The sequence below is a fragment of the Megalopta genalis genome, chromosome 4 (genome assembly GCF_051020955.1).
Source record: "Megalopta genalis isolate 19385.01 chromosome 4, iyMegGena1_principal, whole genome shotgun sequence".
NCBI classification, from domain to species: domain Eukaryota; kingdom Metazoa; phylum Arthropoda; class Insecta; order Hymenoptera; family Halictidae; genus Megalopta; species Megalopta genalis.
In genome coordinates, this window is record NC_135016.1 from 20,807,435 (window position 1) to 20,831,794 (window position 24,360).

At 41.9% G+C, this 24,360-nt stretch overlaps 1 protein-coding gene across 3 annotated transcripts in view; it reads left to right on the forward strand.

Annotated features, from left to right (window-relative positions):
- Positions 1–24,136, forward strand: part of LOC117219019 (uncharacterized) — a 72,892-nt gene extending 48,756 nt beyond the window's left edge. For all 3 annotated transcript variants that reach the window (XM_033467850.2, XM_033467849.2, XM_033467848.2), the window contains 2 exons: positions 15,508–15,573; positions 23,507–24,136. In XM_033467850.2, the coding sequence (XP_033323741.2) occupies positions 15,508–15,573; positions 23,507–23,680 (240 nt within the window). In that variant the 3' untranslated portion in view covers positions 23,681–24,136. The remainder of the gene's footprint in view (positions 1–15,507; positions 15,574–23,506) is intronic.
- Positions 24,137–24,360: the final 224 nt, after the last annotated feature.

Here is a 24,360-nt window from a genome sequence, read left to right on the forward strand (position 1 = left end):
CCGGCACAAATCGGCTGGACGGCTTATCGTAAATTGAAATCGGAAGCTGCGCGGCCAGTTCTCGGAAAAGTCGAAACACAAATAATATAATTAATACGTGCACCCACGCGGACACCCACGATGGGCGAACGCAGTCGGAAGTCACGTTGAACAGTATGCGGACAAACGGTTGCGCCCCTAATGATCGATTAATCGGACCGATGATAATTATCGGTGCTCAACGGAGCGCGCATCAGGAACGGCTAATTTATGCGGCTCCTTAATTACCATGAAACTTTGCTTCCTGTAGATTATCGATAGTTGCGGCGTGCACGTGTCGCGCGATAAGGAGCACGTTTTACAGTTATCATCGTTTATGGGACCGATAAATAACAAAACGTGAGCATCTGCGGGCTACCGTGCTCGTCAACGCTTGTCAAACCTGCTGCTCGTCGACCGTCGTTTCGACGACATCGTCGACATCGATTCTATGTGTCACGGGAAAAAATGTACAGTCATGTCTCGCCGATTGGCGCTCGGATTGTCCACAAAAATGGACAATTTAGGAAGAGGAGATACGATTATTCGAGCCTTGCGGTTTATTTTTGTAGTTATAAATTGTCCACAATTATAGAAACGAGCCGCGAGGTTCGAATAATCGTATCTCCTTTTCCCAAACTGTCCACTTTTGTTCGCAAGCCGAAGGAAAATTAGGGAGAATTTACTTGTGCTGTCGTAGCAAATTCTCCCCGATTTTCCTTCAGCTTGTAAACGAAAGTAGGAAGAGGAGAGACGATTTGGGAAAAGGAGATGCGATTATTCGAGCCTTGCGGTTTATTTTTGTAGTTATAAATTGTCCACAATTATAGAAACGAGCCGCGAGGCTCGAATAATCGTATCTCCTTTTCCCAAATTGTCCACTTTTGTTCGCAAGCCGAAGGAAAATTAGGGAGAATTTACTTGTGCTGTCGTAGCAAATTCTCCCCGATTTTCCTTCAGCTTGTAAACGAAAATAGGAAGAGGAGAGACGATCTGGGAAAAGGAGATGCGATTATTGCGGTTCATTTTTATAGTTACAAATTGTCAACAACTATAAAAACGGGCTGCAAGGCCCGAAAAATCGTATCCCCTCTTACAAAAATTATCCACTTTTGTGGACAATCTGAGCGTCAATTAGAGAGACATTGCTGCTCGTTGCTTTTTTAAAATTCAGATTCAATTTTCTTCTATACAGATCGAAAGCACATGGTACAAAGATCACAAAAATGTCAATTTAAAGTGCTACCAAGGCCTACTGTGACCTTGAGAGATCTCCTCTTCCCAAATTATCCATTTTTTGTGCACGATCCGGGCGTCAATTAGAGAGACATTACTGTAATTCGACGCGACCGAGTCGCGGATGCATTCGATTAAGTTCGGACCGAATACGAACGATCGATATCGAGCTAACTTCGGTGTACTGATAGTTGTGTATGGCTCGAACTGCGTTAATTAAATTTAATGTTCACTTTACGATCAATTTGGATCGAGCAATAAAATTTCGCGCGGTATCTCATGCATAAATGGAAAGCAGCGGGATATTGTTCGCGTAATAATTACGCGGGGCATCTTTCCAGAAAATTAATTTCAATTCAAGAGTTCGTAGAGGAAGAAAAGGAAACGAACAATTTCTTTCACTATTGAAGGGTTTTGTTATGCTCCAAGAGAGCCGTAGCATTCGATCGTGCTTCTAGAAAAATCATTCTTTACGCAAGTGTAAAATGCTCGAATACGCCGCGAACGTACGTTTTAATTGCGACAGCAATGAAATACGAAAACATAATCGCGACGATTAGCGTTCTGTATGTTGCTTTATAGGTTGCAGGGAATGCGAAAGAAAGTGTAGGACGCTAATTATTGTAATTGTGTGTCCGTACACGTTTCTGTGATCTTTTTATAGATTGCAGAAAATGTGGGACAACACGCGAAACGCGTTTACGATTGCAATTACCTTTTTTTCTGTTGCACTTTCTAAAAATGTGAAATTATTAAACACCGCGAGAGATGTGGTTAAACTGTTCGTTGAATAATCGGCGAAGTAATGAAACGACGCGTCGACCTAAGAACGTGAAACTACCGAAATCGCTGTCAACTGAAAATAGATCGTGGAAAATACAGCTCGAACGTTCACTGAATCACGAATTACATTTGCAATTAAGACTTCTTGGTGCATAAAACTGTTCGATTCTGCGGCCGGGTTGATTCTTTCATTATCGCGTACGTATATTTGTCTCAGCTCTGTTTCTGTTTGCTCCGTTTTACAGTTTTAAACGTTGCTAAAAACCATGTAAAAAGGTGCAAAATTTGCATAATAATGAGCACTTGTAGATTAAAAAAGAGAAACAACAAACGCCTGACAACGAAAAGCGTAAAAATCCTCGACAGGGTTAACGCGAGACATATAGTAATGTTTCTCTAATTGACGCCCAGATTGATAAAAAAAATGGACAATTTGGGAAAAGGAGATGCGATTATTCGAGCCTTGCGGTTTATTTTCGTAGTTATAAATTGTTCACAATTATAGAAACGAGCCGCAAGGCTCGAATAATCGTATCTCCTTTCCACAAATTGTCCACTTTTGTTCGCAAGCCGAAGGAAAATTAGGGAGAATTTACTTGTGCTGTAGTAGCAAATTCTCCCCGATTTTCCTTCAGCTTGTAAACGAAAATAGGAAGAGGAGAGACGATTTTGGAAAAGGAGATGCGATTATTCGAGCCTTGCGGTTTATTTTCGTAGTTATAAATTGTCCACAATTATAGAAACGAGCCGCAAGGCTCGAATAATCGTATCTCCTTTTCCCAAATTGTCCACTTTTGTTCGCAAGCCGAAGGAAAATTAGAGAGAATTTACTTGTGCTGTAGTAGCAAATTCTCTCCGATTTTCCTTCAGCTTGTGAACGAAAATAGGAAGAGGAGAGACGATTTTGGAAAAGGAGATGCGATTATTCGAGCCTTGCGGTTTATTTTCGTAGTTATAAATTGTCCACAATTATAAAATCGAGCCGCGAGGCGCGAATAATCGTATCTCGTCTTCCCAAATTATCCATTTTAGTAGACAATCTGAGCGTCAGTAAGGGAGACATTACTGTATTGTGAATAGAAAAATAGATATTTTATGGTGAAATAGATCTTTTATTCCTGGTCGCGGAACGCTGCTCGTCGCTGTTATTCGCGCGAGCGAATTTCTCGCAAGGCCGATGTCGCGTTGCATAATCAATGGTTGTTGAACGAACGATCGAGAAAGTCGAGAGGACGCGGCGAGAGAAACCGAACCCGCGAAATGTTAAAGATGATCGCCGACTCGTTCTCTGCGGATCCGCAGCCGGAAATCTGCGATCGGTGCATCGTTACGCAACCGAGGAAAGGCTTTTGTACGCAGCGTACGCGTGCGTTGGATCCTGCATCGATACGTAGTGGCCTGGATCTGCGAGTTTGGTGACATTTCGGTTTCACCTTTGAACCGTAGAATACTTTCGAACGAACTCTATATTGAACAATATTAAAAGTAATTCTTTTTCTACGTATTCGCTTAAAACCATTTTTATTTATATTTTATGTATTTGTTTAAAATCATTTTCGTTCATACTTTACGTACTTGATTAAAATTGTTTTCATTTATATTTTACGTGTTTGTTTAATATCATTTCCATTTATATTTTACGTGTTTGTTTAATATCATTTTCATTTGTATTTTACGTGTTTGTTTAAAATCGTTTCCATTTTTATATTTTTCGTGTTTATTTAAAATCGTTTTCATTTATATTTTACATATTTGTTTAAAATCATTTTACATATTTGTTTAAAATCATTTTTATTCATATTTGTTTAAAATCATTTTTATCCATATTTTAATTAAATTTAAATACTTCAATCTAACCCGTTTAAAGAAGATATTAAAAATGCTGTCCGGAGTAATTTAGACTGTAAATTGTAACAGTATTAAGTTCCGAAGTTTTTCATAAAATATATTTAATCTCTTCGTAGGCTCCGCAGAACTTACGTTGACGATACAATCCTCTTACCGGCGTTAAAACATTGTTCGCAGCTGTTAAACAAGGTGATAAAGACGCCCATTAATCAAGGAGGCCCCGGCTTTGTTAAAAGTCCCGTCAAAATCTCGAGTTTATCGCGGGAACTCTCGAAATAAGAAAGCGGCGATTCCGGAGCTCTACGCGCCAAAAAGAAATATCGCGCACCTGTGAAACCGGTAATTAATGCGGAACGTCTGCCAGTTTACGGTGTGGCAATCGCTATTATAACCGCGAGATGTTAAAGAACCACCTGTCCATACTAAAAATGTGCAACAATGTATCCGTCATCCCTTCGACTACGCTGCTATCCACAAATAAGCCGTTTATTTTGACAGTGGCATAAGTCACCTTACCGTAATGAAAAGTGGTGATTTTTTAATGTTGACACGAAATTATTTATACTGAGAAAAATATCAGTATCCTGAGATAACAAATACAAGTAAATCTTCTCGAAAGTTAGCATCCATATTTTTAAACGTGTTAAAACGCAAACCCTTAAATACATCGACTTAAAAACAAAGTGACTTGTGCCACTTTCAAAATAAACGGCTCATGTATCGCCGACACTTCGGTCGCCGATACAGCTCGTGGTAAAAAACTATTAGGTTTACCGGAAAGTTCTGTCCGATAGCGTCACTTCGAGTTTCAATCCATATGCACATGTTGATTTTATCATTGCATTTGCACACATGTACTCTCCTAAATAAACTGAAACAAAGATGTCTCATGTCATCATTAAGCGAGACGCGATCGTGAACTCAAATCAAACTCGATTGTTCTGATTCAAAGCCGATCCCGCGACGCGGAAATTTATTCTAAAAGAAATTCTCGAACAATGCTGATTTTTTAAACAGTTCTCCGAGTTGCACAGACAATTCTCCAACAGTGTATATCCTATTTGTAATTGGTCAATCGTTAATCGATTCCGAGGATTTCGTTGCTAAATCTTCGCAAGGGAACAAGAAAACCGACGACGAATGGCATCGATGGAAAGCAACTTTGTTTCGACGATGTATCGGCCGCGCGTATGCGCGATTGTTTGTGCACGAAATTGAATTCTGACACAGCGTGGACCGAGAGAGAGAGAGAGAGAGAGAGAGAGAGAGAGACCTGAAAAGTAAACTCATAATAGAATTCCAAGCCGGGCGCAGCGAGACCCTAAATACACAGAAAACCGCGATACAGTTAGAGGTTCTCTCGGTTTCGGTGTTCCATTCAGCGGAACAGATTATTTCGCGGCGCTGTTCCGTTTATGCCGGCGATAGTCGTATCGCGAATTATTATGCTCGTCCCGCGCCGCTGCTCCGCCACGTTTACGATACTTTTACCTGCTTGGTCGAGCGCGCGAAGAAAGTTTACCGCTTACGTTGTTGCTGGTCTTTTGCCGGTCGTGTACGCGCTCCTGAAATCGTATTATAACACGTTGCATCGTTAAAGCTCGCTTCGAAAACTCGAAAATTGTTTAACCCTTTCTGCTGAACTTTCTGCGCGCTGCGACATCACTGCACCCTACAAGACGTCGATCGTTGCGGAGGTACCGCAGCGGAGAACCCGCCCGTAGCAAAAGGGTTGATCCAAAGAAAGTTAAACAAAATTGAAAAAAATAAGAAATAAATAGAAAGAAATAATATAATAATAATAATCATATCTATTTATATCCGTTGTTGAGAGAAAAATAAGGTGAATTATCTTTCTGCAGTAAGCACTGACTTTATTCGCTACAAACGATCGAACTTATGGAGGGCCACTATAGTGGCCCGTAGTACATCGGTGGTATCTTATGGAGGGCCACTATAGTGGCCCATAGTTCCTCGGTAACATCTTGTGGAGGGCCACTATAATGGCCCATAGTACCTTAGTGGCATCTTACGGAGGGCCACTATAGTGGCCCGTATTACCTCGGTGACATCTTGTAGAGGGCCACTATAGTGGCCCGTAGTACCTCGGTGACATCTTATGGAGGGTCACTATAGTGGCCCGTAGTACCTCGGTGACATCTCATAGAGGGCCACTATAGTGGCCCGTAGTACCTCGACGGCATCTTATGGAGGGCCACTATAGTGGCCCATAGTTCCTCGGTGGCATCTTACGGAGGGCCACTATAGTGGCCCGTAGTACCTCGGTGGAATCTTGTGGAGGGCTACTATAGTGGCCCATAGTACCTAAGTAGCATCTTATGGAGGGCCACTATAGTGGCCCGCAGTACCTCGGTGGCATCTTGTGGAGGGCCACTATAGTGGCCCATAGTACCTAAGTAGCATCTTATGGAGGGCCACTATAGTTGCCCATAGTACCTAAGTAGCATCTTATGGAGGGCCACTATAGTGGCCCGTAGTACCTCGACGGCATCTTATGAAGGACCACTATAGTGGCCCGCAGTACCTCGGTGGCATCTTATGGAGGGCCACTATAGTGGCCCATAGTACCTAAGTAGCATCTTATGGAGGGCCACTATAGTGGCCCGCAGTACCTCGGTGGAATCTTATGGAGGGCCACTATAGTGGCCCGCAGTACCTAAGTAGCATCTTATGGAGGGCCACTATAGTGGTCCGCAGTACCTCGATGTCATTTTATGGAAGGCCACTATAGTGGCCCGTAGTATCGAAGAGCTTAACGAGTACATTTGTTGCGCGTGTTCAAAAGTAACCGAACGGAAGAATGAAAACAGAGCGCCGTAAATAGACGGCCGTATAAACCGAGGCACGGCCTACGGTATTCTTAGAATTCGATATAACGAACGCTGCATCAATGATCGCGAAATAAAAGATTTCTTTTCCACAAGGAATTTCAATTGGAAACATTCATTCGACGCGCTCGCGTTCGTAACAAACGCCGGCGAGAATCCGCGGGCGAAATGATCAGACGCTGCAGCAGTTCACTCGTTCGTGCCTCTGACAATTATTTAAATTCGTTTTCCCGGCCAGAGAACGAGCGAATGCGTAAAAAATTTCTTTCCGCAGTTTCGACTGATTTTTTTCTCCCCCGTGAAAGCAGCTACATACTTTCCAGTTGTTTCAACGCCGCGATAAAGCAGCCGGCGAATAATAGCTTTTTTTTTTAAGGAAACAAGAATCGTTCTGATGAAAATTGCTTCGGCACGTTGATAGAACGAAAAAATCGAGATTTGCCGGTTGTGATTGCGGAAACCCGATGGCCGTTCAATTAATTATTCGACTGCTGAAAAGCGCTGGGCGTTATACGTTCTCGTATAACGTTTTTTATCGCAGACCACGATTTGGAATTTAGAATATTTATTATATATGCATGTGTACACACATGTACGCGTGTAATTAATACTTTGCACTCGAAGCTGTTTCAACCGTAGATTTAAAATCATTTTTCCGATTTATAGCGTTTCCATTTTATACGGCGAAGTGCTTTTTCTGCATATGGAATCGGATCTCTTGTGACTTGCGCAACAGTTACAGTTTCGACCATTTTTTAAATCTAAACTTTGTCAATATAAAAATTATCTTGGAATGTGATTTAACGATTTTTAATCATCACACGAGTGCAAGGGGTTAATATATCCGTTTTTATCCGTGTGCAAAAGAAGTGCTCGAATGAAATCTTCATCATGAGTCCGACTCATTGGTAACAGTTAACAGTAATTATTATGTTCGTATTATATATAATACTTATATATAATATTAATAATATAATAAAATTAATAATAATAATATAATATAATAATATATATATATATATTATTAATTTTATTATTATGTATTGAATTCTATTGAATTCTATCGAATTCTACCACCAATTAATGATAAATGAAACATCAGTTGATAGGTTGCAAATAATATATATATTCATTTATCATAAATTGGTGGTAGAATTCTCCGCAAATAATTATATAAACAAAGTATAGATATTCATAATATATTAACTACTATACATTTCAATACACAGTGTATGTATGTATGTACCTCATATACTCATGTACTCGTGTATTATCCGTGCATCTCAATACACGTGTACCTGTGAATTCATGTACAGAGTAGCACACCGACCGTAACGAAGATGTACAATATTAATTACTCCCCATAGAAATATAAATTTCGCGTACAAGTTTGCGCATTTCGAATATATAAATATATAGTATTAATTACTATTTAAAATACACGTGTATAACAGTAATTAACAGTGTATTTTCATTTCATTATTCGTGCATTTTAAATTTAAATAGCATTATAAGTGTACAAGAGTATAATTAATCGGGTTAACAATTAAATGGGTACCTTCAGTTTCCATCACGACTCGCGTTGTACAGAAATAAATAGTGATCGAGAGCGAAGAACTGTCAAGAAGTCACGAATATCGAATTCTTATCAGTCGTCCTGCATGTTACGATAGTGATTTTCCGTCCAAACGGACGATTCGCCGTAAACCTTGAGAAGATCAAAAAGAATGCCTCGATACCATTTCCATGGACATACCGAATATAGATAAGATTCGAAATACCGCGACTGCGGATTCTCTCCCGTACAAAGAGCTCCGTGTCCGAATAGTTGTGTGCAATTCCGGAAAAGTTCGGTCGCCGGCGAAGTTCCACAAAGGGTGCCGGCTCGCAAGGAAACCGTCTCACCGTGTAACTGTGTAATAATCGGATTAGACTTTGTTGCCGTTACCTTGGCCCAATTAGCGGACACGACGATAGGACCTCCTCCCGTCTAATTAATGCGCGCCGAGCGCTCGCTTCGTGACCAATGTTGGTCAATGGAAATGGTGGATGATAACGGAGAGAGGCCGACCCGTTGCCACCGGCAATCGTTGTAAAATATTCATAAATGGCCGGCTCGCATCGAGCCGGCTCGCGCGATTTCATTCGCGACGGAATTCTTTCGTAATGGAAACGCGCGACACAATTACGTGAGCAGCGTTGCCTCGCCAACGTTCATTCATTTTTCTTGTTTTTCTTTTCTTTTCGCTTTTTCTTTTTTATTCTCTGCGTCGCCGGTGTCCGCGATATCGTTGCTGTTCCTTGAGATTCGTTTCGCGTACAAGGTTGCGCATTTCGATCGCGTGCCTCGACTGTTGAATTCGTTTTGTCGGTCATTAAAAGGACGAGGATTTTCGAGTCTCGAGGATTCGCGCTCTTTCTGCGATCCAGGTCTTTGAGAACCGAAAGGATTAAATGCATTGCATCGTTCGACGTTTCGACGTTCGATTCAACGTCGTTGAACTGAAATTAAAGGGCAAAGAGATTCCTGGCTGGCTCCTGTTTCTTGCAATGGATGCAGAACGTGTTTCGTTTGCATTTAGATTCGATGTCGCGTGTGATTAATACGATTTATATTGGCGAAATCCTTGGGTTGGGTTCAAACGGACCCATGGCTTTATTATGTAGAAATATTTTGAACTAAAATTTTGTTACTATTATCATCATTATCATCATCATCATCATCATCATTATTATTGTATTATTATTATTACTATCATTATTACTATCATTATTACTATTATTATTTCTATTATTATTATTACTATTATTGTTTCTATTATTATTATTACTATTATTTCTATTACTATTATTATTATTACTATTATTACTTCTATTATTATTATTACTATTATTATTACTATTATTGTTTCTATTATTATTATTACTATTATTACTTCTATTATTATTATTACTATTATTTCTATTATTATTATTACTAATATTCATCTAATCATATAATTGAACAAAACAAGAGTATAAAAAATTAATCGTCACTGTAACTTAAAATGAACGGCAGACGGCATCAATCGTGAAACTATGAAGTAGGTCACGAGCTCTGGGTCCTAATAGACCCAGGCGTGACACTGAAGCCTACTGGGCTTAGTAGGCTCTACCGAGCCTAAAAAGCGACCGGCCTGTGTGGATGCTGCTTTACAAAAATGTCAAAGGCTGAATTAATTTAAACCCCCCTAAGCAAAGAAATTGATTCGTTCACTTCAATCCGAAACTAGTACGTCCAGCTATTCCAAAAGCCAGAGAAAAACCGAGATAACATCCGATTTCATTTCTAGCAAATTTCCGCCAGCAAATTTCTAGCCAGCGAAAGAAAACACATTATTGTCCCGCGCACTCCGCGAAATAATTAACGAAAATACAGAACGCGCGAAGATCGCGAGTGGGTTGATTGAAAAACCCGGCGCTTGTGTTTCTCAATAAAAGCGTTATCGTCGCGATTGTATTTTTAATTTCATCCTTGGCGAAGCCCCGGACGAACGACGATTTCGAATTATCCTCAATAAATTGATCGGCCGCCGTGGACTCGAGCAATCCTCACCGCGATATGAAACCGATCTAAATTCAATAACGGTAACCCCGCTGCGCGCCTTCTGTCCAATCCCTCCCCCTCCCACAGCCCCTTCATCCTTCTACTCCGAGCTTTTATTTCCTCCGGCAATCAAATTTGTATCTCGGCCGCTTCGAATTCAGCTTCGCGCGAGGATTCGCGGCGGATAATTCGGTGCGGCGATTCCCGGCGCATAATTCGGTGCGGCGATTCCCGGCGGATAATTCGGTGCGGCGATTCCCGGCGGACAATTCGATGCGGCAATTCCCGGCGCATAATTCGATATGGCGATTCCCGGCGGCTAATTCGGTGCAGCGATTCCCGGCGGACAATTCGATGCGGCGATTCCCGGCGCATAATTCGGTGCGGCGATTCCCGGCGCATAATTCGATATGGCGATTCCCGGCGGACAATTCGATGCGGCGATTCCCGGCGCATAATTCGATATGGCGATTCCCGGCGGCTAATTCGGTGCAGCGATTCCCGGCGCATAATTTGATATGGCGATTCCCGGCGGACAATTCGATGCGGCGATTCCCGGCGCATAATTCTGTGCGGCGATTCCCGACGGCTAATTCGGTGCGGCGATTCCCGGCGGCTAATTCGATGCGGCAATTCCCGGCAGCTAATACGGTGCGACGATTCCCGGCGCATAATTCGGTGCGGCAATTCCCGGCGCATAATTCGATATGGCAATTCCCGGCGGACAATTCGATGCGGCGATTCCCGGCGCATAATTCTGTGCGGCGATTCCCGGCGGCTAATTCGGTGCGGCGATTCCCGGCGGACAATTCGATGTGGCGATTCCCAGCAGACAATTCAGTGCAGCGATTCCCGGTGAAAAATTCGATGCGGCGATTTTGGGCGGATAATTCTGAGCGGCGATTCCCGGCAGACAATTCGGCGCGGCGATTCCCGGCGCGTTCCTCCTTGTTCGCCGTCGAATCCTCGCCGAGCCCGTGAGCTCTTATCCCGCTTGCCGGACACGTCGCGTCGCGGGCCCGAGTGTGCTCGTTCAATCATCGCCACCGCAATTGCCCAATTTCCCATGACACGGGACCCTGGCGACGTTCGACGGGCTCATCCTCGAATAGGCTCGCGACAGTTGTCAGCGGCGCGGTTAAACGCGTAAAAGCGAAATGTCAGGCCGCTCCAAGGCCGGGAGGCTAGACGAAGAGAAAGAAAGAAAAAGAGAGAGAGGAGAGAGGGAGTGAAAGAGAGGCCAAGACGAGCGAAAGAGAGAAAGAGAGAAAGGTGAAGCCGCTTGCGTTACACGGCATTACGATCCAACGTGGTCTCTCTCTCGTGTGCAAACGAGAGGCCGCGCTCCGACTGCATTCCTGCTCGACCACGCCGCGCGATTTCCATGCATTCGATCGTCCTGTTATGGACAGCTATCCAGCGAGCACACCCCGAGCACCGCGAGAAGCTTGATTTCGTATTATCATCGGTTTTTTCGTTCGGACGCTGCGGTTTGGCAAGTTGCCGCCGCGCTTTATAGGAGGACGGCGACTCGCGTGCAGCAATTCACGCGGGACGCTACTTTTGACGGCTGTCGAGCTCTTCTGACCACGTTGCGATGGATAACCATCGGCAAAAAATATTCGATCGCCTTTTAACACGCAATCGCTTTTTTTTAAGACGGGTCTAAGTTGCCTGAATTCTTTTCAAGCGTTAAAGGGTCTAAGTTACCAAGACCTACAAAATGCACTTCTTAAATCGTCGTTAAATCGTCTAGATTACCTGAATTCTTTTCAAGTGTTCAAAAGTATAGTCTTCGGTACATCGAGTAAAATAGTTTTTTTTTAAATTTCGCTACTGTTTAAGATGACATAAAAGAAATAAAAAGAAAATGTATTTCAGTCGATGTACCGAAGACCAGACTTCTTCACACTTATTATTATCTAAATTATCAATGAATAAATCATTTATATACTCTGAATTATCAATGAATAAATTATTAATATACTCTAAATTATTAACGCATAAATTCTTTATATAGTCTGAATTATCAATGAATAAATTATTTATATATTCTAAATTACCAGTGAATAAACTTCTCTTTTATTGACTTTGAATCGATAAAACATTTCACTCATACACAAACAAAATATTCGACTAAAACGAATTCGTTCGAATAATCATCTTCGATAAATATTTATCCGAAATAATTCGAACAATGCTCAGCTCTGATTCCCACAACGTTAATATCAGAGAACAATTTTTCCATGAAAAATGTACGATTCGAGCGGTCGACTTGGATCGTCGATGTATACGGTAGCTTGTCCACCCAGATGTGTATGTCCGAGTCGCGACGTTATGAATCATTCCGTAGACACGCACAGGAGAGCTGGAATTACAAGTTCTATCGGCGGACTAACAATTAGTTCTTCGTGAATAGGTTTCGCATTGTTTCGCCGTCGATCCGCCGTTCCCCTCGCCGATTTTTCTTCCTGGTCGGCCGTTGACGGATTAGAAACGCGGATCGCGTTTGGTGAAAGGCATCAATCGTTCCTTTTCGTAACGCCGCGCGCCGTTGCGACAGCCGCGCGGAGAACATCGACCGTAAAAACGGCTTTCGAGGTTTCCTGGGCTCGCGAACAATACCCGCGCGTCCTTGGATGGGTTTCGCGTGGATCGGTGGCACATTCGGTTCTCTCGAACCGTCTCGACGATCGAGATTTAACCGATCGAGTCCAGCGCTCCCGAAAAATTCGATGAAAAATCGGAGGAATTTCTCGAACGGGACGAAATCGGCGCGGTTCGATCGAATCAATCTCGACGTCTCGGAGAAACAGTTCAGTCGGCTATGAGCAGAACATCTGTCATAAAAACGACTTTCGAGGTTTCCTGGGTTCGCGAACAATACTCGCGCGTCCTTGGATGGGTTTCGCGTGGATCGGTGGCACATTCGCTTCTCTCGGATCATTTCAACGATCGAGATCTAGCCGATCGAGTCCAGCGGTCCCGAAAAATTCGATGAAAAATCGGAGGAATTTCTCGAACGGGACGAAATTGACGCGGTTCGATCGAATCAATCTCGACATCTGAGAGAAACAGTTCGGTCGGCCGCGCACAGAACATCTGTCATAAAAACGACTTTCGAGATTTCCTGCGCTCGCGAACAATATTCGCGCGTCCTTGGATGCGTTTCGCGTGGATCGGTGGCACATTCGCTTCTCTCGGATCATTTCAACGATCGAGATCTAGCCGATCGAGTCCAGCGGTCCCGAAAAATTCGATGAAAAATCGGAGGAATTTCTCGAACGGGACGAAATCGGCGCGGTTCGATCGAATCAATCTCGACGTCTCGGAGAAACAGTTCGGTCGGCCGCGCGCAGATAAACGCGACAGTCAACGCGTCGTAAGAGCAAACAGTATATTTTTCAGTAAAGTAATCACGCCGAGCGGCAAAGCGATCGTAAAAGCTACTCTTCTTGCGAAAGTAAAACGGGAAATACGGAAAACTCGCCGCCGGAACTCGGGCCCGGAACGCGTGAAAACCGTTCGAGTACGTGACCATTTGAACCGCGGAGTTTCATAAAATGTTCATTACCGTCGACCACTGTTCGAGTTTACGGGACACCGTTAAACGGTCGGACGATAAAGTATCGCGAATCCCGGAAAATTGGTTTAACACCGAAACCAAAGTGATTACCGCCTCCGCTATCAACACATCGTAAATATTTTAATACGATTTTCCTCTCGACTTCGCCGGGAAAACGACGCGTATGGCGCGCCTGTTATGGCAACGCCGTGATAATACAAAACTCGTAACAATTATCCGTCGCCGGACGTGATGGATAATTTCGAGGAATTATACTGAAATTTCTAAGCGAACCTATCAAACATAATGCGTCGCTAGACGATGCCGTCAACGCTTTCCTAATCGCGATAATTACGTAAAAATAGTGATGTGAAATCGTCGAGATCAACTTCAGCGAATTTTATATACACTGTATTTATCGCTTTATTAGAAAATATTCGATCGCCTTTTAACACGCAATCACTTTTTTTAAGACGGGTCTAAGTTACCTGAATTCTTTTCAAGCGTTAAAGGATCTAAGTTACCAAGATCTACAGAATACACTTTTTAAATCTTCGTTCGGGGTTCGAACAGAAAAGTTATAAAAACTATCGATCGTCTTTTCACGTGTAATCGCTTTTTTAAATCAGGTCTAGATTAGCTGAATTCTTTTCAGGTGTTAAAAAGTATAGTCTTCGGTACATCGAGTAAAATAGTTCTTTTTTCAATTTCGCTACTGTTTAAAATGACATAAAAGAAATAAAAAGGAAATATATTTCAGTCGATGTACCGAAGACCAGACTTTTTCACACTTAAAAGGAATTCAGGTTAATTTGGATCTGTTTAAAAAAAAGGTGTAGCGTTTTAAAAGGCGATCGAAAGTTTTTTTGAACTTTTTTGTTCGAATTCCGAACGAAAATCCAAAAAGTGCGTTTTGTAGATCTTGGTTAAATTACATGTATACAGAAAATTTCATCGAAATCGGTTGACTCGCAGTCAAGCTACAGTCACTAAAAAAGTGTAAAAATTGCTTGTTTTTACTTGTCCGTGTAATGAGCAAAGAATGAATAAATTATTTATTCACACTATAAGTTACTAACGAATAAATTCTAATAAAAAGTAAATTCGCCGGACGATGCCGTTAACGCTTTTCTAATCGCGATAATTACATAAAAATAGTGGTGTGAAATCGTCGAGATCAACTTCAGCGAATTTGATATACACTGTATTTATCGCTTTATTAACAAACACACCGGTGAAACCGATAATCAAGTTCGATATCTCGCCAATAATCGTGAAACGTTATCGATTATAGCTACGAGCCGTAACTTTGATTACACGTCATTTTCCAATTATTATTATTATTATTATTATCATATAACACGATACTTTCGTATGCAATTAACATTAACGCAGTTATTACACTGAGAAAAACCTGGAGAAGCACGTGGCAGTTACGGTTGTTTGTCATCTTTTTCGTTAATTATCTCGCATACTTCTTGCGGGATACACGCCGTCGGGATGATTGATGGTACAAAGAAGCGAAAAAAATTGTAATTCTTCTTGTTACATTTTTGCGACACCGACTTCTCTCTGTTGATACACAGAGTCTTCGAGTCATTAAAAGTTCCTTCTTCTTGCAGGGATTCGACACCGTCGAGCGGCTGAACGAGTCCGGCGAACTGAGGGACATGCTGAAGCCGTACCAGGTAATTAAAAGTTGCGCATTAATTTCGCGGTCTCTAATCAACTGAAATTTTTTCCCTCCTGTCAGCGCGTCGATTAGCAGTTAATCATAATTATACCGTGATCATTCGAGAACTGTCTCTTCATTACTGTAGCATACAACCGTCATTGACCTTCATAAGTACTTATCCGCTTGAATTAATCTTATATATATATTTCTTAACGCGTTTCTTTCTTTTTATAATAGGTGTAATAATTTTATAATTATATTATTATATTATAATAAGATCGAAATTTTATATTATAATTATATAATTTTATAGTTAACATTTAATTTTATAATATATATAATATATATTATTAATAATATTATAATTATATTATAATATATTATAGTGTTATAATTATATTATAATATATTATAGTGTTATAATTATATTATAATATATTATAGTATTATAATTATATTGTAATATATTATAGTATTATAATTATATTATAATATATTATAATACTAATAATTAATATTATAATCAACGAATTAAAATTTCCTAGGCTCGGGATTGCAGATATTCCTGCGCTTATAGTGTACAAATATCTTGGAAGCCAGAAACAATCCAAAATCGATTATATAAATTTTGCTTTTCCTAGACTTATTTTAAAGAGATCTCACAAAATGTCGCAGCAATTATACCGCAAAGATTCTTGGTCCATCTCCTCATTCCTCACGTTCCTTTGTCATTGGACAGAAAATAACTATTACACGAGAATTGCAAACCCCCCACAGAGTAGAATACGTAATTGACGTCATCACACACTTCTCATCGTAAAATGAATCATGTCCGACAACATTCTGCCAGAGGCGTTTCTCGAGTACGGTAAATACCTTCCAAAAGAGGCGATACGACTGTTCGTGCGTCGCGGCTCGTTTTTGTAGTCGCCGATTTTGTCAACAACGACAAAAACGATCCACGAGGCACGAATAATCGCGTCTCCTCTCCCCAAATTCTCCGCTCTTGTTTACAAACTGAGCGACACAACATCGAAGAGAATTTACTGTATAATTCGCGGAGAAACGAATATTATAATTAATTAATATAATTTGATATATATATATTATACTATATTATATTATATTATATTATATTATATTATATTATATTATATTATATTATATTATATTATATTATATTATATTATATTATATTATATTATATTATATTATATTATATTATATTATACTATACTATATTATATTATATTATATTATATTATATTATATTATATTATATTATACTATACTATACTATACTATACTATACTATACTATATTATATTATATTATATATATATTGTAATATATGTATAATATAATATAATATAATGAATATATATATATTATATATATATATATATATAATATATATAATTTTATATTAATATAATTAATATAATTTGACCCTCGATAAGAAAACCGATGTTCTTTGAATTTCGAGAATGCGGGAGTTCGAGTGCCGTAGGAAAGAAAGAAATTCTCAGATCCGCCATAGGAGGATCGTGCCGGCGCGTAATCACGCGAAAGCAGGCACGAAGCTGTCTATAATCCTTCGATATAATCCTTGGTTGAGCCCGTGGAATCTCCCGCCGGTTCTCAGAATTCCGCATGCGCCTGCGTTCCACGTTCCGCGGAATATCTATGCTGCGTAGAAGAATGGAACACACCGGAGTACATACATACATGCATAGACGTACGGTTGTCTCTCTCGAGCATATACGACTGTGCACGAGTATAAAAGGAACTTGGCCAGCGTTTGCCCGTGCACCGCAATCGCGAACGCAAGGTTGTCCGATCCTTTCACTTTTATCCGACGATATCTGCCGCAGCCTGCCACCACCTTCCTTTTCCACCGCGATCATAAATTTCGATGTCGTGGCTATTGAGGTTTACCTTGTAGCGTGTAAAGGTCGTTTACACTGTTTGCTACCACCTATCACTTTCCTGATGGGCACTTCTTCGGTCCTTCGTTCGCCCTAACTATTATACTTCGACCAGTTGGCGCACCTCGTCGCTGCGTCGCTAAATACAGTGAATTCTATCGAACTTTCCTTTAATCTGTGAAGACAAATGGAGAATTTTTTTGGGAAGAGGAGATACGATTGTTCGAGCCTTGAAACTCGTTTTTATAGTTGCCGATTGTCAATAATTATAAAACCGAGGTGCAAAGCCCGAATAATCGTATCTTCTCTTCCGAATTGTCCATTTTTAGTGCGCAATCTGAGCGCGAGGATTATGGGAAAATTTTGCAATTATAGTAAATTCTCCATAATTGTCATTTATATAGTTGCCGATTGTCAACAATAATCATGTCTCCTGTTCTCGAATTGTCCATTTTTGTTTACAAGCTGAGGAACTACGTTATAATTGGATTTTATGCATTTATGGCAAAAGTGGGTAAACGAGATGCAGTAATTTCTCCTTGAAATGCCAAATTTCAGGCTGCTGTGAATTTCCTCCTACGCCTATGCTATCCTCCATTATCGCTACGTCAATAATGAGGTTCGACGGAAAACAACAAAAAAATGTCCTGTTTGGCCTCTGACTTGCGTTCGTATCGTGGCAAAAAATTAGAAATAAAAAAGTTAAGTTATCGTTTTTATTCTTGCATTACTGTGTATTCATATTAATGTACGCCGGCATGCTGGCTGCTGCCTTCTTTTTGCCTACTGCTTCGAGTTTCTATAAAAACGAGCATTCTACAGTATTCTGAGATCTGCCGGTTTGAATTCCAAGCTCCGAACATTTCTGGGAAAAATGACTGGAGTTACGCAGACGTCGCCAAAGGAATTTAAGGAAATTGTCACGTTATTTTCGATTTATTGAAGCGATTCGAAGACGAAATACCTTCTCGTCTCGCTTCTGTCTTCTTCGATCGATGCAGAAGATATATACAGGGTGTCCCAAAATTATTCTATTTCCGGGAACTGAAGGGTTCCTGAGGTGATTTGAAGTAACCTTTTCCTCTGCGAAAATGCAATCCGCGGCTTCGTTTACGAGTTATTAACGAAAAACAGTGACCAATGAGAGACGAGATAAGCTGGAGCGTGGCGGCCGAACCAATGAACGGAACTGGGCTTCGCGCGCGCTCGTTGGCTCGGCCGCCTCGCGCTAGCCGAGCTCGCTTCTCATTGGTCAGTGTTTTTCGTTAATAACTCGTTAACGATGCCTCGGAGAACATTTTTGCAAAGGAGGAAGTTACTTCAAATGACCTCAGGAACCCCTCATTTCCCAGAAGAATCATAATTTTGGGACACCCTGTATTTTGCCCAAAGACATTGTTTCCAAAAATCAATTACGCACAAACCGCGACCTATCGAGCCTCAAATAAATCGCTTCGGCTTTTCTTTCTCCTATTCATCTTTCTCACGAATGCACAAAGGCCTGCCAAACACTATCAAACAAAAGCCTGTCGAAAATTAAATTCCATTTCAGGGGAGCGAGATTTAAAAATTTGTTCGACCATCGCGAAATACATTACACAACGAGCCGATGAAAAGTAGATATTGTTTAAACGCTTCGCAGTGAAATTTTCACTCGGACGTTTCTTGTAATTCGAGAGCGATAGGGAAACGGTATGCGGTTTGCAGTTGTATGCAGCTGCTGTTCGCGTCGCCGCATGTGTCAACGCTGATTAAAGTTGCCGACCTTGGGGCCTGCTCGGCGATACCGCTTCGCGAAATGTCGCGTGTCGTCGGACTTCTTCTTCTTCCCGATTGTATATTTCTCCGGCCTCTGTCTCCCCGAGCGCGGACGGCGAGATCGTTTCTCATTCAGGACATTTAATTGCTGGAATTTCTGTTTACGTTTCTTCTGCCGCTCTGCCGGCGACCGACCTCGATTTTATTAATGGAGAAGCTCGAACAAAGAGAGCTGCCGTCGTTCTCCAATTAGAAACTTACTTCCTCGGCGGAGAGTGAAACCTGTCGATGCAGAAAATTCGATAAGAATCGGACACTTCGAACGTCATTCACGATTTAACACCTCTGCCGCCGGAAGTTTACAGAGCGTTTGCTATCGCGCCAGCTTTCGCGGAAGCTGAAAAGATTTATTAACTTATTATTAAAAGAGATTTATTTAATTTTCGATAGGCTTTTGCTTGATAGTGTTTGGTAGGCCTTCGTGCATTCGTGAGCAAAATGAATAGAAGAAAGAAAAGATAAAAAACATTTAATGAATTTTGGGATATATATCCAGTGTCGAACTTTCGTCTCTTGAAATTAATCCTTTGCACTCGAGCGGCGACTCCGAGGCGCCATTAAGAATTGTTACGTCGCGTTTCAAAATAATTTTCTCGATCAGATTTGTTTATATTTCAAGAACCGTTAAAGGCACTAAATTCTATAAAATGGAAATACCAAGGATCGGTAAAGCTATTTGAAATTTTACGTTATTTCGGCTTCGAGCGCAAAGGGTTAACACCTGTCGAGCTCTAAAAGTGACCAACTTGCGTTGCTAAAGCATTCACATAAATAAGAACGACAACACTGAATTTGTTTAAATTTCTTTTCGTCGTCTCTGTTCTAATACAATCTCGATTAATGAAATTTATCCAATCGTTTCTTTAACAAAAAGAACGCTTCGCAATTTTAATAATTCTAAAATAAATTTCACCGGTCATTTCGATCAACATGGTTCGATGTTATCGAAAAAGAAGAGATTGAACAGATTTCGATTTTTACAAAATAGCATTTTTGACAGTCTCAGCTAAGTTTTTTGATTCGCTGGACCGCGCGAATACGAAAATCGCAAGCACTATCGATTAGAAAATTATCGGGCCAGAACGAAGCCGGGCGGCTTCTTCTTCTGAAAGCCGAGCGATTACGCGAGGGTTCGATGCGTCGGAAAAATGCATAATTAAACGACGCCCACGATGCATCCTTTCCCCGGCCGGAGCGAGTCTTTACGCAATTCTTGCGTAACGTATCATCGCTATTCTCATCTTTCCTCGTAAGGCATGCGCAGTCCTCGGCGCGGGCGCAGTTTATTTCATTAACGCGCTGAATGCCAAGCGTACACCGTCATCCGCGCTCTGGTGAAACTCTCGCCGAAGACTCTCGCGTATCGACGTTGTGTCAATACCCAGGCGGATTCCGTTTAGTACGGTTTCCCGTCGGGGCCCGAAGAAACGCCGCTCGCGCAACATCTCTTTTTTGTCCACCGCCCGGAACGGGCGAAGCTGAACGCTCCTCTTAATTTATGCTCGCGGCGAGCCCGGTTGCGCAAGCTTTTTTTCGCGGCGAGATAAATTGGCCGAAGTTTTTGACACGAGCCGGCGAAGTTTCGCGAACTTCCGCCGGGCTGTTCGAATGTCAGTCGGCGGGAAACGCGCGTTTTGCACGCGGCCGGGCCGCGCGCTGCGAGAAAAAAAACGCTCCGAGTGATCTTCGTCGGCTTTGAAGCAGGTTCGCAGTTGCGCTGCACATGCACAATTGCAGAATTTCGATCGCTTGGAACAGTCTTTGGAGCATGAAAAATTCGCGATGACAAGGAAATATTTTTCTGATAAATCGCACTTTCTGATTCTTATTTTTTTTACGATTTTCAATTTTGTTCGAAGTAATCTTCGAATTGGTATTAAGGCTTCATAATAATCGGATGTAAAACATGTAGACCGCGGATTTTTGTTACTGACAAGTGATCTTTGCCGGCTTTGAAGCAGTTTCGCTCGCGCTGCACATGCGCAATTGCAGAATTTCGATTGCTTGCAACAAACGTTGGAGCACCAAGCCGATCAGGAGATAAAGGGACAGCAATGTTTAAAAATTCGCGATGACTATGAAATATTTTTCTAACGAATCGCACTTTCTGATTCTTATTTTGTCACAATTTTCAATTTTGTTCGACGTAATCTTCGAACTGGTATTAAGGCTTCATGGTAATCAGATGTAAAACATGCAGACCGCGGATTTTTGTTACTGACATGTGATCTTCGTCGGCTTTGAATCAGTTTCGCTTGCATTTGCACATGCACAATTGCAAAATTTCCGATTGCTTATATAAGACAAACGTTGCTGCAACAAACCGATCAGGAGACAAGGGCACAGTAATGTTTAAAAATTCGCGATAACTATAAAATATTTTTCTAATAAATCGCACTTTCCGATTCTCATTTTTTTACGATTTTAAATTTTATTCGATGCAATCTTCGAACTGGTATTAAGGCTTCATGGTAATCGGACGTAAAATATGTAGACCGGGGTTTTTTGTTACTGAAAAACGCGATTGCGAGAAACGAATCGGAATGAATCAACGCTTTGGGACGCCCCTGACCCTAATACATGAATAATGAATATCGCAAGATCATTTCCGCGCCGGCGTCACCCACAGGATTCCTCTTATAAAACATGAAAATAGACGGCTGCGAAGGCGTGCTTGAAATAATAGTTCACTCTGTCCCGGAGATATTATAGCGAAGCGAAAGTGTCCACACCTCGTCGATCCATATTTTGAGACGCCGATCAACGGAGCCGATGCGTCTATTCCCGTTCCCCGTATCGCCTACACCGCCTTCAGCTATTTCCAAAGAACTCGGCTGAAAATGAGTAAAAGTGAAAGCCAACGTTGCGCAACCGGCCGCGACGGGGCCGCATTTCTACGCGGATTCGACAATTAATCGAAATCGGGATCGTCGCGCGCAAATTTATCATATCTCATATCCCATCTCCCGTATCCCATATCCAATATCCCGTATACCATATCCAATATCCCATATCCCATATCTCATATCCCATATCTCATATCCCATATCTCATATCCCATATCTAATATCCCATATCTCATATCCCATATCTCATATCCCATATCTCATATCCCATATTCCGTATTCCATATCCCATATCCCATACCCGATATCTCGTATCCCGTATCCCGTATCCCTTATTCTATATCCCATATCCGATATCCGTATCCGATATCCCATATCCCATATCCCATATCCCACATCTCATATCCCATATCCCATATCCCATCCCATATTTCATATCTCATATCCGATACTCATCCCATATCCCACATCTCATATTCTATATCCCATATCCCATATCCCATATCCCATATCCCATATCCCATATCTCATATCCCATATCCGATATCTCATATCCAATATCCCATATCCCACATCTCATATTACATATCCCACATCCCATATCCCATATCCCATATCCCATATTCCATATCCCATATCCCATATCCCATATCTCATATCTCGTATCCGATATCTTATCCCATATCCCATAGCCCATATCTCATATCCTATATCCCGTATCCCATATCCCATATCCAATATCCGATATCTCGTATCCTATATCCCATATCCAGTTTTGTTTACAAGCTGAAGGAAAATTAGGGGGAATTTACTGTACTATTCCAAAATTTTCATTTATTTTAACTCGATTTTCTGCACGCAAATAAATTATCGATACCTAAAAAAATTCCTCGTTATTTGCAATTGCAATTCCTGCAAAAATGTCATTGCACATTGTCCAGCAAGCCAGCCCTTTCATCGTCGCAAAAAAATAAAAATCGCTCATAAAAATGCGGGACACCCTGTATACTCGAGCAAACGACTTACGAAAAAGAACAACAGAAACTTGTCGGTAAAAAGTTACGACGTCCGCGAACGTGCACGCGCGTGTACAATTCTGAACTGTAATTTGCATAGAAAATCGCCTATTTCTTGCTGATGCATCTCGAGTCAACGTCGACTTCCGACACGCGTGCGTTTATTATAGCAAGCACCGGGGCGCGCGTTTTAAAGCAAACATCGCGCGGCGGACGCGTCGATGTTCGGCTCGCGAGAGAGAGAGAGAGAGAGAGAGAGAGAGAGAGAGAGAGAGGCGGCGACGACAGTCGCAAACAGAACAAAAAACCGTAGCAATGACTAACATTTTCATTTGCAGAGCGAGGACGCGTGCACGGTGTGCCTGTTCTGCGGCGGCTACCAGTGGCAGCTGTGTCCGGTGTGCAACGGTAGCAAGAGGTCCGTGCACCGCAACGACTTCACCGCGGAATTCGTCGCGCTGAAGTGCGCGAAATGCGACGTGAACGGTCTGATCCGCTGTCCCCATTGCTGAAGGACGAGAGGGGCCCCCCGGTGCCCGGCGGACACACAGCATCGTTCTTCGAAGCCGAGCCCGGACCACGGCAGGCTTACGCGCAACACCTCTCTCTATTTAAGACTAAGGTGCTACCCGAGAGTATATTGCATTACCGCGTTAAGTAATCTGCTCGCGGACCACAGACCAGTCCGCGTACACGAGCGTGCAAGCGGCCGCCTTTCTGCAGAGGCCGTTCTTCTTTCTTCGCATTTTCCCGGCCCGAGAAATCGCCATCGCCGCCACGGCCCCCGGAAATCCCGCTCGCGGATCCGGCGAATCGACTGGCACCAGCGAGATTCGAGATTAAAGCGGCGCTTGTATGCTCGACCTCGACTACTGAACACGATACGCGGACGCTGATTGTGCGCGGCCGCGACCGTGAACTGTAAAATATCGGCTAATAAAGCTTATCTAATGTTTTGTAATATGCAACTCTGATCCGTTGTTCTTTCGCCCTCTGTCCTGCGACCTGTCCACCACGTTCTTTACGATACGACGCCAATAGCGCCTTTATGAGAAACGATTCGTCTCTGTGTGTCTGTCCGTGCATCTACAGGGTGTCCCAAAAAAAATTCTCGCAAACCGAGAATGGGAGGTTCCTGAGGTAATTTGAAGTAAGTTTGTCCTTGGCGAGAATGCGATCCACGGCTTTGTTT